Raw genomic sequence first — 15044 nt, forward strand, 5'->3', positions numbered from 1 at the left:
TTCCTTCCTTCCTTCCTTCCTTCCTTCCTTCCTTCCTTCCTTCCTTCCTTCCCTCCCTCCCTTCCTTCCCTCTCTCCCTCCCCCTCTCCTTCTTTCTTCTTTGGTGGTCCTAGGAATGGAAGTCGGCACCCCATGTACTCTAGGCACCCTAATACTGAGTCGTGCATACCCCAGCCCCTCACTAACCTGCCAGGCTTTATTTTAAGACAAGGTCTTATTAAGCCCAGGCTAGCCTCAAGCTTGGTACATAATCCAGGCTGACGTCAAACCTGGACCCTTCTACGTCAGCCTTCACAATAGCTGGGACTATAGGCATGTGCCACCACATCCAGCCTCCCCTTCTAACTTGTAAGAGAACTCTGTGAGGTTGGCCATAAGCCTCCCTATGGGTACTGCACAGCCACTGTGGAGGAAGCTGTACTGTGGGCTTTTATGGCAATTTTGCCTTGTGATCCTGTTGTCACATCAGGCCTGGAGGGAAGGCTGGATTCAACCATTCCTGCAAACAAGGAATTTCAGCTGTAATAATAATTATTTCAGTTTTCTCCTTAGAGAATATTTCTCTGCTGCTTTGCACACTGTATAATTTCTGGTCAGACGCTAGACATTGTGAGATTTACTTTGTTTATTCCCATAGCGTTCTTATTTAGTTCTGGACTTTTTCATTTGCTTTATTTTTTAGTTTTTTTCTTTCTTCTTTCTTTTTTGAACAGGGTCTCATGTTGCTCAGGCTGACCTTGAACTCTCTCACTACGTGGCTGAGTCTGACCTTAGCTGCTTCTATCCCTGAGTGTTGGGATTACAAGCATGCAATCATGCCAAGTTTACGTGGTGCTGGGGACTGAACCTAGGTCTTGGTCCACCGGGCAGGCACTCCATCAAACCATGCTTCCAGCCCAGTTCTGGGCCCTCACATGGAAATATTTGACTCACTTGTGTCTTGCTTTGAAGCTCCTTTGAGACTGAGTAGCACGCTATGCTGACGGCTCTGCGGCCACTAAGGCAAACCCGAGTCTGAACTCTGCAGGAGGGAGTTACCAGCTCTCTGGCTCTGGCTGGAGGCAGCACAGTTCTTACCCTGGAGCTGAAGAGCAGCTGCTCAAGTCGCTTTTCCAACCTCCCCTGGGTGTGCTGATCTGCGCTTAGCTGCACACGTGTGGGGCTCTGCAGATAGCGTGTTCTGTGTGACTCTGTCCTCTCCAGGACTCTGCTCATGCCCCCAGCCAGCCTGCTTGGCTCCACCTGTTCCCTTCCCAGAACTGTGGTCTGGAACCTTCTCCAGAGCTGTAACCTCGGCAACTGCAGGGCTCCCTTCCTTTTCCTCTTGGGTCCTAGGGCCACCTCCTTTTCCTCTTGGGTCCCAGGGTCACCCCTTCTCCTCTTGGGTATCAGGATCACCCTCTTTGCCTCTTGGGTCCCAGGGTCACCCTTTCCCCTCTTGGGTCCCAGGATCACCCCCTTTCCCCCTTGGGTCCCAGGATCACCCCCTTTACCTCTTGGGTCCCAGGGTCACCCCTTTCCCTCTCGGGTCCCAGGGCCACCTTCGTTTGATGTCTGAGGTCAACTATCCTAACAATGGAGTAGATTTTGGTTTTCTCAGGCAAGAGGGCAGACCAGCCTCCCATCCATCCATCTTGCTGGAAAAAGGTGAACACTGCTCAGCTCAACTAAGAAGTAGTTTATGGTTCAGTATCTCGCAGATTTTCCAGAGGAAAGCCAAATTAGAAATAACCTAGGTAGCTGGGTGATGGTGGTGCATGCTTTTAATCCCAGCACTTGGGAGACAGAGGCAGGCGAATCTCTGAATTCTCAGCCAGCCTGGTCTGCAGAGTTCCCAGGACAGCCAGGGCTACATGGAGAGTCCTGTCTCAAAAGACCATTCCCGTCACCCCAGCACTTGAAAGGTTAAGGGTCTGAGGTCAAGGCCAGGCGCCCAATAAGAAAGAGATGGTTTCCAAACATTGAGGAAAAAACTCAAAGAACCAAATAACCAGGGCTTAGGGGAAAAATTTGAATTAAAAAAAAAAAAAGACACAGCATTGCACACTTGCCCAAGGATGCGATGATACAACCACAGGAGCCTCATGTTACGGCAGCAACACATCCACAGGGCCCTGAAGACTGGGCTCAAGGCCAATGCTGATTGATGGCCACTGCCAACACTTGGACATCCCCAGACTGCAGAGCCATAACCCTCTCCAGGGGCCCTCTTCCCTAGATGCCTGTGTATTGCCAGAAGTTGTACTACAGCCTCGCGTCGCCACAGGGGTCTAGAGTTTTCCACAGACATTTCCTGTGAGCACCTGCTCCACCTGAGGATTCCCGGCTTGTGAAGGGCTGTGTGGGGCTGTGTGCAATCACAGGGCCCGCGTCTTCAGATCCGGGGGCTCCGGTGAAAGCTTGGTCCCCACTCACAGCTGAGGTGTGGCCTCAGTGACCAGGGGTGTCACTGGGTTCAAGGCCCACTGCAAACAGCACTGTTATGATGAGCAGACAGGGGCTGCTCTGTCATTGAGCTCTTCGCTCTCTCTTACTTCTCAAGGCTAGTCCTAGGGAAAAGCAGGTGCCGGTGTTCCAGCATCCATAACTTAGTGACTGTCCCCAAGTCCTGTCTCCTGTTCCCAGGCACTGAACCTCTCTATTTAGAATGTTCTATTTGTTTTTGACAGTACAGCAGTAAGATAAAACAAACACTTCTAAGAAATCAATTGGAGGATTGGAGAGATGGCTCAGTGGTTAAGAGCACTAGCTGCTCTTCCAGAGGACCTGGGTTCAATTCCCAGCACCCACAGGCCAGCTCACAGCAGACATTCATGGAAAACACCAATGCATATAAAACAAAAGTAAATTAATTAATAAAAAGAATACAATTGGAAACTAAGTAACTATTAGCTTCAATTACAAGGGCAAGTTACTCTCCTGCCCTGAGCTACCTGTTAGGCAGACCTGGGGCCCTTTCTCCTTCCAGATGGTCTGGGGGTACCAACCACCCTTTATAAGCACGCAGAGCTGTCAGGGAGGTGCCTTCATGTAGAGGACACCATCTCAACAGGGCTGAGCTCCACAGTAAGGACAGGGTCTGACGTGACCCAGGCTAGCCTCAAGCTGCTGTATAGCCAAGGATAAGCGTGTACTTCTGGTCCTCCTGCCTTGCGTTTGTGCTATAAGACCTGGCACATCATGCTACGTGCAGAACCCAGGCTTCATACATGCTAGGAAGGTCCTCTCAACAGAGCCATGCCCCCAGCCCTTTTGGATCAAGATGGACCAGCTGGGCAGGGGTGGATGCCTTTAATCCCAGCACTTGGGAGGCAGAGGCAGGTAGATCTCTGAGTTTGAGGCCAACCTAGTCTAGTTTCAGAACAGGCTACAAAGCTATGGAGAAACCCTGTCTTGAAAAAAAAAAAGGAATCAAGATGGACCACGTGACCACGTGTTCTTACTTCCCCTCATACTCCAGGGATGGATGACAGAGCCCTGCTGAAGCACGGTCCCTGTGAGACTGTCTCTGGGTGGCTGACTCTGCAGTTTGGTGACTCAGATCTCACAACGACTTGACTGTAGCACATGCTGAGTCCAAGCGTCAGCCTACACAGGAATAGCAATGCACCGGAGTGGGGATCTGCCCTGCTCTCAGGCTGGCAGCACATGCTGCCACCGTTAGCAACAGAATTGGTGCTACACACCCTTTCTTCATTTCTTTTAGGTGTGACTGGGCCTCCTCTGATTAGCGAAGAAACTGGGATTCAGGAAGCTTCAATGACCTGTGTAGAAGCAGCAGCAGGTTCCATTCCTGCTGCCTGGCTCCTGGCCGCCTGGCTAGTTTATGCCCCGAAATAACAACACACAAATTATATTCTTTTTTTCTTTGTTTTTAAAATTTATTTATTAAAGATCTCCGTCTCTTCCCCACCACCGCCTCCCATTTCCCTCCCCCTCCCCCAATCAAGTCCCCCTTCCTCCTCAGCCCGAAGAGCAATCAGGGTTCCCTGCCCTGTGGGAAGTCCAAGGAACCCCCACCTCCATCCATTTCTAGCAAGGTGAGCATCCAAGCTGCCTAGGCTCCCAAAAAGCCATTACGTGCAGTAGGATCAGAGACCCATTGCCATTGTTCTTGAGTTCTCAGTAGTCCCCATTGTCCGCTATGTTCAGCGAGTCCGGCCTCATCCCAGGCCTTTTCAGACCCAGGCCAGCTGGCCTTGGCGAGTTCCCAATAGAACATCCCCATTGTCTCCGTGTGTGGGTGCACCCCTTACGGTCCTGAGTTCCTTGCTCGTGCTCTCTCTCCTTCTGTTCCTGACTTGGACCTTGAGATTTCTGTCTGGTGCTTCAACGTGGGTCTCCGTCTCCTTTCATCACCTGATGAAGGTTAATATTCAGGAGGATGCCTATATGTTTTTCTTAGGGTTCTCCTTATTTAGCTTCTCTAGGATCACTAACTATAGGCTCAATGTCCTTTGTTTATGGCTAGAAACCAAATATGAGTGAGTACATCCCATGTTCCTCTTTTTGGGTCTGGCTTACCTCACTCAGGATAGTGTTTTTTATTTCCATCCATTTGTATGCAAAATTCAAGAAGTCCTTGTTTTTTACTGCTGAGTAATACTCTAATATGTATATATTCCACACTTTCTTCATCCATTCTTCCATTGAAGGGCATCTAGGTTGTTTCCAGGTTCTGGCTATTACAAACAATGCTGCTATGAACATAGTTGAGCATATACTTTTGTTGTATGATAGGGCCTCTCAGGTATATTTCCAAGAGTGGTATTGCTGGGTCCAGGGGTAGGTTGATCCCGGCAAATTATATTCTTTTAAACACTGCCTGGCTCATTAGTTCTAGCCTCTTACTGGCTAACTAGCCTACATCCATCTCGGGTCAAAGAATCATGGCATCTGCCTCACTGCCTTCTTCCTCCCAGCATTCTGTTCTGTCTTCCCCACCTACCTATGTTCTGACCTATCAGGCCAAGCAGTTTCTTTATTAATTAACCAATGAAAGCAACACATAGAAAGAAGACCCACCTACATCAGACCCGCCCATATCCTTTGTATGTTATTTTGTGTTCTGACAAATAAAGCTTGCCTGGAGAGCAGAGGGTGGAGCTAGCCACTAGTTGGCCACAGATGCCAAGCAGTGGTGGGCTTTTGGAAGAGGCTGAAAGCTCCTACACTGAGACCTATTGGGTGTGGGGTATCAGCAGTGCCTGATGGAGCGGGCCTGAGATGGGAGAGGGACAGACAACGTCAACCAGCCTTTGGAGCCACCCAGGATGAGGCAAGAGGAGGGACAGGGAAGGGAGAGCTAGACCACAGGGCCTGGAAAGAGGGCCATGGACATCCAGGGTCCCTTCGAACTAGACGGAAGGCTAACACATGAAGAAGGCAGGATGCAAGATGCCTCTGTGTTCCTGGACTCTTAAGGGCCACAAAGTGAGCAGGACTGGAGCAGACCTGAGATGGAGCTGGGCCCCTGCCTTCCAGTCCCCACCCCTAGCACAGAATGTTGAGCATCTCCGGCCAGGGCTTCAGTGTGCACGGCTTCTATTTATAAGTGGGAAGGGGATGAAGTGGCAGCTGCAGCCCAAACGGTCTGTGATTGACCTTCATGGAGCCCTGAAAAGTCCAGACCTAAGCCAGAGACAGCACAGGAAGGGTGGGCTTGACAGCTGAGGCTGCAGAGCCAGCTGCTTCCACTGGGTTCTATGCATAGCAAGCCTGTGCCTGTTTAAGCAGACAGGCCTGATCTCTGGGTGGTGTAGGCTTGACAAGCTTGCCAGGTGGCCTTTCTTGTCTGCACGACTGACTCCATGTTAGTAGCATGCTTCTTCCTACGGGTGCACTACCTTTGAGGGCCTGGCATGTTCTGCTCTGTGGGCTGTGAACTTGACAGGCGCTACCAAAGCCTGCCCTCTGTAGAGACAGTCTTGCCCTCTTTCAGGACACAACGTGGCAGTGCTTTGTCCTGGGTCAAGGGCAGAGGGGAAGAACTGTGGTCTGGGGTTTGACACACTGGAAATATGGTGTTTGGTAATACCCTGATGTCACGGTGTGGCCAGCGTGACTCTGGTCCTACTGGCTGTGTGTCCCCTTCCCGTCTCAGCCTTGGCCTTGGATGGGGAGTTGAGTCTCTGTCCTTATTTAGTAGGAGGACATAAAGGATGGACCCCACTAGTGGCTTCCTGTCCTCTCCAGAAGAACCTGCCTCAGTGTCCCCTGCCGGGTTTTAACAACCCTTTCCTAACCAGCAGGCATCAGAGCCACAACCTAGGACTAGGTACAGTGCTCATGGGGACTGTTATCTGCTCTCCACGGTCTATGACCACAGACTGTGTGCATGCTTCACCAAGTAGGGGCTCTGCCTCTTGTGAGGAGCTGTCTCTCCATATGCTTCTTACTGCCACAGCAGTCTCTCAAGACCAAGGGGAGAGTTCCCAGCAGGGGCCATGTAACCAACACTCGTCCTGTTCTGCTCTGGCATCCCGTTGACCCCCAGCCGCTCAAGCCATTCCTCTGCCCTTCTGTTCCCCTACGGGCTCCTTTTTATAAATAGAAACCAGTTCAGTCTAAACCCTTGACCTCAAATTCTCCACATTAATCCTCCATTGAGTTGGCCTGCGACATCCCGCCATACGGCTGTATCAGCTGTGTTGGGGCAGATAACACCCCACCACTCACTGCCGTGCAGGGGCACAGGAGGAATGTGCCGCTGGGGGCTGAGCCCCTCTGAGCTCCTTTTTTGGGGTGGATTACAGTGGTAGGTAACAGGGTCAAATCAGCCACTCAACATTGCATGTGTCCTGAGGCCCAGGATGCCAGGCCAGGAGTGCAGTGGCTCCTGCCTGGTCCGGAAGACGCTGCAGGAACCATACTCCCCCCTCCCCTTGCCAATGGACCACGGCTGCCACCTGGGCCCTGGAGGGTGTCGCTGTCCCTCATAGCTGTGCTTTACCTTGATTTAAAAGGAGAGAAGAGGCAGTGTGTGGGTCTCCTAAGCTCCCAGTCCTGTTCGGTTTTGCTTTACCAGTTGTGAAATGAAGTTAGTACTGAAGTTGGCTACTTAGGGGTAGAAGCCAGGTGTTGGTTTCTTAGGGAGACTCCCATAAAGCCAGCGGCTCCTTTCCTGCACGAGTGAACAGCTGGGCCTGCAGTCCCTTTAGCATTACCCTGCCCTTCCCTGTGTGTTCCAGGGCTCGGCTGTTGCTTCTGCGCCTCCACAGACGTTTCTAGGTCAGGTCTCCAGCACTGCAGGAAGGATGTGGACAACCGTAGACAACTCAGTCCTAGCTACAGCTGGGCCAAGCAATGGTACCCGAGGGCACTTGCACAGAGCCAGAACTCAGTGGAAGTGACTGCCACTCCTGGGGACAGGATCTTGTGTGACTTCGAGTTTGGTTCCACAGATGCTCAGGTTAGGGGGGCAAGTAATGACCTCTGCCCCTTGATCAACAGCGCCCCCAACAAGCATGCAGGGGCTTGATGATGGGCATTTTTAATGTTAATTGTTAAACCTGTAATCAAAACTGTTGTAAGCTAAGGCTCCAATGTGTCAGAGCCACCGTGGGCCCACCGGCCTGCCTCCAACAGCCATGGACGGTAACGTGTGGAAGACAGCTGAAACTCCCTTACTGTGGCTGTTTGGTGAATTCATGGCATTTGTCTGGAATTGTCAATAAGAGACAAGTTTAAGATTAAGCTTTCTTTGGGTACTTGCTTCTTAAAAAAAAAAAAAATCTGCTGTGTGGTGATGGCACACGCCTTCAATCTCAGCACTCAGGGGGCAGAGGCAGGCAGATCTCTGTGAGTTCGAGGCCAGCCTGGTCTACACTGAGTTCCAGGACAGCCAAGGCTACACAGAGACTCTTGTCTCGGGGAAAAGAAATCCGACCATACAAGTGGCCAAGCTGTTCCACCTTGGCTCTCTGAGAAGCCCAACAGCAGGAAGTGCCTGCAGAACCCATCCTGCCCGAAGCAGCCTCTGCCACCCGTTCTGTCCTGCCGCTCAGTCCTGAGCCTAAGAGAGGACCATGGCACCTCTGAGGCTACCTCAGTTGATTCTTCTCGGTTCATCGACTTCCACTTCCACTTTTAATTCATGGCACAGGACCGCACGGTCTTCCTCCTTAGCCGACAAACTGGCTCCTGACTCTCATCACCCAAACCAGAAAGCCTGCAACCCCAGCACTGGGAGCCAGAAACTGATGGGCACTGTGAGTTTGAGGCCAGCCAGGGATACAGAGTGAGACCCTATGGGGGGAGGAAGAGGGAGGGGAAGAGGAATCTGGAGATCTGTGGGTCTCGGGAGAGCCTGGTAACAAGCATTCAGAGAGACAGCCTGGCTCAGGGCAGAGGGGCTGCTTCCAGGACGACTGTGGGAGGGGTCTCTAGGCCTCTTCCCAAGGGCACAGTGGCCCTCAGAGGAGCCTGACAGAAGCAAAAGGACGTGTGGCATAGACACTAAGGTGGAGCCTCTGAAAGGTGTGGGCCACACGTTGCTTTTTCCATGTGCAGGGCTCACCCAGGACAGCACTGGGGAGAGTTCGCTGCCTTGGCTTCTCTGTGACCTAAATAAACACACAGACATTCTGTACAGAACCAGTCCAAACACTTTAATAGCAGAGGAAAAAAATAAACCCAACGTAAAATTTGAAAGGAGCAAACAGGCAGTTAGGGATTGATGCACTTTGGTCTCCGATGTTTCTTCCTGGGTGTGCGTTTTCACGAGAAAGTTCATCTGACAGCCTGTTCCTGTGTGCTCTGCAGAGGGAGGGATGTGCAGAGGCCCACAGGATCCAGGAGGGATGCTGGCACCGGTTCAGCTTCTCCAGCCACTAAAGCCCTGGAGAGACCTGCAGGAAGTGCAGGAGAGTCAGCCCCTGCTCCAGCTGCACTTGTTCTGCTTGAAGGAAGTGCAGACAGGACCAACAGACAAGCCTAGATTCAGGCCTGGAGCCTGAGGCAGTGGGCCACTCTGGGGACACTACCAGGGAAACGAGAAAGCCTTTCCCTGCCCCGCTTCCAGGAAGGTCACTCATCTTTCCATGACCCCCAGCCACCGACAGCCCCATCCCCCGACACCTGCTGCTCAACCTGGCATTCCAGCCCAGCTCTGAAAACAGCAAACAGCAGAGCACACAGGTCCAGCAGGAGTTAGGTTCAGACTCAGCACAGGAAACAACTACTTACGAGCTAGATGATCCGAAGGTGAACGCTGGAAAAAGAGAGGAGGAGGTTACAACACTGAGCTAGGTCGGGCAGCTGTTTGGTCCTACGACAAATCTTCCCTGACCCTGTCTAAACAGTGGCTGAGGGGACACTCAGCTCGGCCTCCTGGGAGAAGAGCTGTCTCACTGTTTTAGGGTCCCCAGCTCTGGCTGCAGGGTGTGTGTGTCTGTGCACAGCCATGCTGTGTCATTTGTTATCGACACCCATCCGTCTCCTTTCCTTTCCTTTTACGTTACTAGCCCTGCAGCCACCTCAACTCTGCTGAGTTCTGCATGTGCCTCTTCCGTCTGTGTGAGGACAACCCAGGGCACAGACCTCTGCTCTCTGAAGACGCAGAGCACTGCACACACATACAAGACATGAAGGTTCCCATGCCCGTCTTTGAATCCAAATCCTTGTAAGGCTGTCATTATCTGGAGTTCTCAAATCCTGAGAGAAAATGAACTCAGTAATGGCACAATGCTGACAGTCTAATTAAAGAACTTTGTATTTTTCAGCTACTTCAGTTTTTAAGACACTGAGCTGAGTGTCCAGAACACCTATTCTTTGAGGGAGAAAAGAACATAGCCATTTACCTCCTGTGCCTGATCCAAACCCAGAGAATCCACTATTCTGGGTCCCGAAGCCTGGGGTCTGCTGGGACAAGGACCCAAAGGTGGGGGCGTTCTGACTGGCAAGGGTACCAAAGGACGCAGTGTTGCTGCTGCTCCCGAACCTGTGTTCCAGCGAGAAACGAACAGGGTTAGTGCGGCCCTTCGTCCCTGTGCCACCCGTCCACCTCATTCACCGTCTCACTGGCTTGCACGCACCACATATGACTCATGGTGACAGGCTTGGACTGAGCTAAGACTCAGAGAAAATGGGCTCCAGCCTAGAGAAAGCCTTTACCTTGGCTCTGGGAAGGAAGGCATCAGGAATGCAGTGTGAGATCTGCCCCAGTTGGAGCAGGAGTCCTTAGCCACTGACAGCAATTCCAGGTTACTGAGACCAAACACAGCAGCTTCTTGCCCCACCCCCCTCACTTTCAGGCCATTCAGTTAGAGCTTGTTTATCACCACCTGCTCTGCCCATTCACCTGCCCAGTTCCTCCTTGGCCTCAACTCTGTCATGGCTTCTTTTTGGATTCTGCTATGCTGCCTAGGTTGGCCTCAAACGCTCCTCCTGCTTCAGTCTACGGAGGGCTGGTTTCACAAGCTAATGCCATGGAGTCTGGGGATTCTATTCATTTTACTGTTCTTTATTTTCCTGAGACAGGTTCTCATGAATCCCACGCTGGTCTTGAACCTGCCATGTTGCCGAGGACTTTTTGTGAACTTGATTTTTTTTTTTTTTTGATACAGGGTCTCTTTATGTAGTTCTCATTGTTCTGGAATTTGCTATGTAGACCAGACTGGCTTTGTATTCAGAGAGATTCGCCTGCCTCTGGGATTAAAGGGTTGTGCCACCATGCCTGTGACCCTCTTATCTCCATCTCTCAGTACTGGGACATTTATCACCCCTGGTTTATACGGCGTGGGAGCAGGAGCCCCGCCAAGGCTTCCTGAGCTCTGCAGTGCTCTACCACTGACCACAAGCCCAGCCCTCTACTTGTCCTTCCCTTCCTTTTAAATCAATTTGTGTAGTGTGTGTGATGTGTTGTGCCTGGATGCTGGCATGTAGTGATACAGTGTGCGATGTTGGTCAGGCACAACTTTCAGAGTAGACTCTGTCCTCATCTCAAGGGTTTTATCACGGAAGCATCAGCTCTCACGGCAAGTGCTTTTACTAAGTACTATCACCGGCCTATTTGTTTTTACTGAATGAGTAAACGGCATGTGTACACAAAAGTAGCCATCTGTTCACTGTGTTTGTGTATGCACGCGTGCATGTACAACCATTTCCAAGTTATTTCACTGAGAATCTTGTTTGTTTCATAAAGATCAATAAATACAGAAAACAATGTAAAAAAGACATCGTTTTCTCTCCTCTGCTACCTCACCTATGGGTTCTCCCTCCAGATTTGGTCCAGCAAATGGGGTTGAGGATATAACTAAAATCACTGAGGGGTTCAGTGGGGGCCTCCTGCAGAAAGTGGGCAGGGATGAGTTAGGGTGCCTTGAAAGAAGAGCCGGGGTAAATGCTATATCAAAGGGCAGCCAGCAGTTCCCAGTTCTGAAGGGGTGACCTCGGCTCTTTGTCAGGGTCAGAGTTAGAATGGCACCAGGGACCTGGCAGATCAGTGGTTTCTTTCCAAGGATTTAATGTCTGCATTGGTACCTACTGGCCCCAGGACATGTGCTAGTCAGTCATGATTCCTAAGATATTCCAGACACTCCAGCTTCCTGGGTATGTGGATCAGCCTCAATCGCCATCCTTTGGGAGCTAGCACCTTGTTTTTCAAGACAGGATTCCACTGGGACCTGGGACTGAGACTCAGTGTTGGCAGGCCCCAGAAACAGACCTCCTCCTGCAGGAATCACAAAGCACGTGCCACATACTCAGCTCTTTATGTTGCTGGGGACTGAACTCAGGTCTCTGTGCTTCTGTGGAAAGTACTTACTGACTAAGCTATCTCCCCAGTCTGTTTTTATTTCTTTATTATTACTATTTTTGGGATGCTGGCCTCAGATTCTACAATCCTCCTTCCTTAGCCTCCTGAACAGGCATCTGCTACCAATATAGGAAAAAAGCTAGCTTTCTGAAGGCGGTGCTGGGGATGTCATATGACTGTGAGCATGCTCAGCAGATCTTACCACTGAGCTACACTTCTAACCGTCTGAGGAGACTTCTCTACTAGTAAAGCTAATAGCTCCTTTCAAATAAATGCGCAGAACCTCAAAACTCCCAGTGTTATCACATGGGAGTCTACCAGATCTGTGGAAAACACAGGCTTTGGGAGGGTCTGAATCCCCCCCCCCCCCGACAGGGTTTCTCTGTAGCTTTCAAGCCTGTCCTGGAACTAGCTCTGTAGACCAGGCTGGCTTCAGACTCACTGAGACCCTCCTGTTTCTGCCTCCCGAGTGCTGGGATTAAAGGCGTGCGCCACCACTGCCCGGCTTTGAACTCTCTTCTGAAAGGTCCCTTTAACTGTGTTCTTGCAGATCCTGAAGAGAAGTGTCCAAGGTCCCTTAGCCTCCACAAGGTCCCTTAGCCTCCACAAGGTCCCTTAGCCTCCACAGAAATCAAAGAAATGCCGTCACTTGCACACTCTCCTTGAGCAGTCTAGCACCCCTCTGTGGAGTCAAGCTTGGTAAGAGCATGTTTTATTTTTAGGGTAAACACCCCTGTTACTCCTAACCTTCAGTTCTGTTCTGAGTCAAGCACCAAGAGTGAGAACCTGTCCAGGCGCGTTTTTGGCATCAGCATCTCCTTCAAATGAGGGATTCTGTAGCCATCAGCACATACGTTAAGTTGAAACTTATGGTATAGCAAAGGCTATTTCTTTCCTCGGGGTTTTGGCAACCAGACTCAAATTCTAGGGCCTAGAAGCCAATTCCCGCCTGGCATTTTCTGATGTGCACAGGCCATGAGAGAAGCTGGGTGACAGCCAGGAGGAGAGCAGCAGTGTGGAGGGCACCCCACTCTGGGTCAGGCTGGGACGGGGCAGAAGGTGTCTGTAAAGGCTAACAGGCGTCTCAAGAGAACAATCCTAGAGGAAGACACGCTGAGATCTTTCTTCAGGACTTTCTAATATAAGGACTACCTGAGGCACAGGCCTGGCTGCAGCTACACCTGGTTCAGAGAGCAAGGTATCAACGACCTACATGCTACACACTGGCAGCCAGCAATGTGGCCAACATCCAACCACGGTTAAGGACCTACTTACACTGAGCCTTGTCTTAGAGAAAAAAAAGGAATCTCCTAACAGCGTTTTTGGCCACTTCAATGCAAGGCCTTCAGGTCACTGTTTGGTTTGGAGAATGTAAGAATTCCAGGCCCCAATGCTTCGGGCTGCCACAAGTTTGTGGTTTCCCCAGGTCCCACCTGCAGCTTACCCGAATCCTCCTGCGCTGGCAGCCGCAGTACCCTCTCCGAACACTTTGCCTCCCGTCGAGCCCAGAGGGCTTGTAAAGGCTGGGGCTGAACCGAATGCTGGCACCCCTCCAAACCCAGGGGATCCCCCAAAAGTAGGAGGGCTGCCAAACACTGGAGCAGCACCGAAGCCACCTGAGCAAAACAGAGGCAAACAGAAACAGGGAGAAAGAAAAGGAGACAGGAAGAGAAGGCATCAAGCGGCCAGAAGGGAGATAAGCCGTCAGTAAATCCAACACAAGAACCCAAAAAGCACAACACCCCAACCTCAATCTCTCAGTCGACGGCTTCTCCCACTAGGGAAGAGGACCGCAGCTCTAAGAGCTGAGCGCCTGGTGCCTCCTGAAGCAGACGGAACTTATGTGAAGTCCAGTGAGAGCAAATCGGCCCAAGCTCTAGAGCTCTGCGGGTCCATCCGGGTTTCTTTCCAACCCCATGATGTCTGGGATGCCTCAAGGAAACTCCATCCCCAAAGTTTGTGTCTCAACATAGCAGCCTAGCAAAGGATTTATTATTTATTACCACACAGAGTAGGCTCCTGGCTTCAGGGAAACCCAACTAATAAAAATGGAGGCTCCGGGTTTGTGGCAGAACCCACAAACGGGGTCACAGCAGAAGCAGGGCGATGATGCTGGCACTTAGCCACATGCATTTTAGTTATTTACAGCCAGGTGGCCATATGCCTATCACGGTATCCCTGACTTGAGGCACAAATGAGCTTTTTCAAGTGCTTTCTCTCTGCAGCCCGCACTATAAAGCATATTGACCCTCCATTTTGAGAAAGGCTTTGGGTAAACTGAACCAGGTTGGCACCTGGTTAGTCAGCTGTGAGGATGATTTCAGTGTCTAGGTCGGATCCCACATTATGACTCCAGGTCCTAACAGGCAGGGTGGATCGTGAGGCATGCACTACAGCAGAACAGGGCCAGGTTAAACACTAGACAGTCTCCTCTGACTGGGGGAAGGACCATCTGCTGTGAGCCAATTCCCTGCTCCTGAGGTGTCCCCAAACCTTCAAGATACTGCTCTAGTTCTGAGGTTTAGAGGAGAAGGGCAATGAAGACATGTGGAGTTGGCTGGAGATGCTAGGGTCTTTACTGGGGGGCGGAGGGGGGGGAGCACAGCGCTTTCTTCCTCAGTCAGCTCAAACACATGTTGGCTTTGAACTATGTGCTAAAGGGAGTAATGGGGACCCCGGACCACCAAGGATGTGATGAGACTAAGGAGGCAGGGCCATTGTCCCTGAAAGAATGTAGTCACCACGAGGTGGATCCGGCTGACTACAGTCACCCTACTGCTTCCACCACAGGATCAGGAGAGGTCAGACAAAGGGCACAAGCACGGTGAGCGGTCAGGCGAGTGCGAGTGTCTATCTGTCAGAGGGGCTGCACAGCTGAGGAGACACGCTGTGCCACGGCTCGTGTTTGGGTTGTGCCACGGCTCGTGTTTGGGTTGTGCCACGGCTCGTGTTTGGGTTGCCATTCTGTATTTTAAAACCTTGAGTGAAATTCTGAGCCGTGCTATGGAGACTGGTGGACTACAAACATGAACAGAATGGAAAAAAAGGTGCTAAAAAAACCCACTGTACTTAAATTATTAAAACTGCTCGTGGATCTAATTGCACTTTCTTCCTAGACATTCAAGGTTTCATTTAACACCTTGTACTCAATGTTTAGACTTCTTGATGGATGTGAGTGAAAGGTGAGAGTTTATAATGATACAGAAAGGAACCCGGGCAGAGGGAGGGAGGGAGGCAAACACGCATTCTCTCTCTCTCTCTCTCTCTCTCTCTCTCTCTCTCTCTCTCT

The 15044-nt window shown here is 51.1% G+C and overlaps 1 protein-coding gene across 2 annotated transcripts in view; it reads right to left on the reverse strand.

The window, feature by feature from the left end:
• Positions 1 to 8728: 8728 nt before the first annotated feature.
• Positions 8729 to 15044, reverse strand: part of Nup214 (nucleoporin 214) — an 83628-nt gene continuing 77312 nt past the window's right edge. For both annotated transcript variants that reach the window (XM_005346090.3, XM_005346089.3), the window contains exons 33-36: positions 13200 to 13371; positions 9801 to 9940; positions 9187 to 9211; positions 8729 to 8849 (exon numbers count right to left, since the gene is read on the reverse strand). In XM_005346090.3, the coding sequence (XP_005346147.1) occupies positions 8816 to 8849; positions 9187 to 9211; positions 9801 to 9940; positions 13200 to 13371 (371 nt within the window). In that variant the 3' untranslated portion in view covers positions 8729 to 8815. The remainder of the gene's footprint in view (positions 8850 to 9186; positions 9212 to 9800; positions 9941 to 13199; positions 13372 to 15044) is intronic.

The sequence above is a fragment of the Microtus ochrogaster genome, chromosome 4 (genome assembly GCF_000317375.1).
Source record: "Microtus ochrogaster isolate Prairie Vole_2 chromosome 4, MicOch1.0, whole genome shotgun sequence".
Lineage (NCBI taxonomy): Eukaryota > Metazoa > Chordata > Mammalia > Rodentia > Cricetidae > Microtus > Microtus ochrogaster.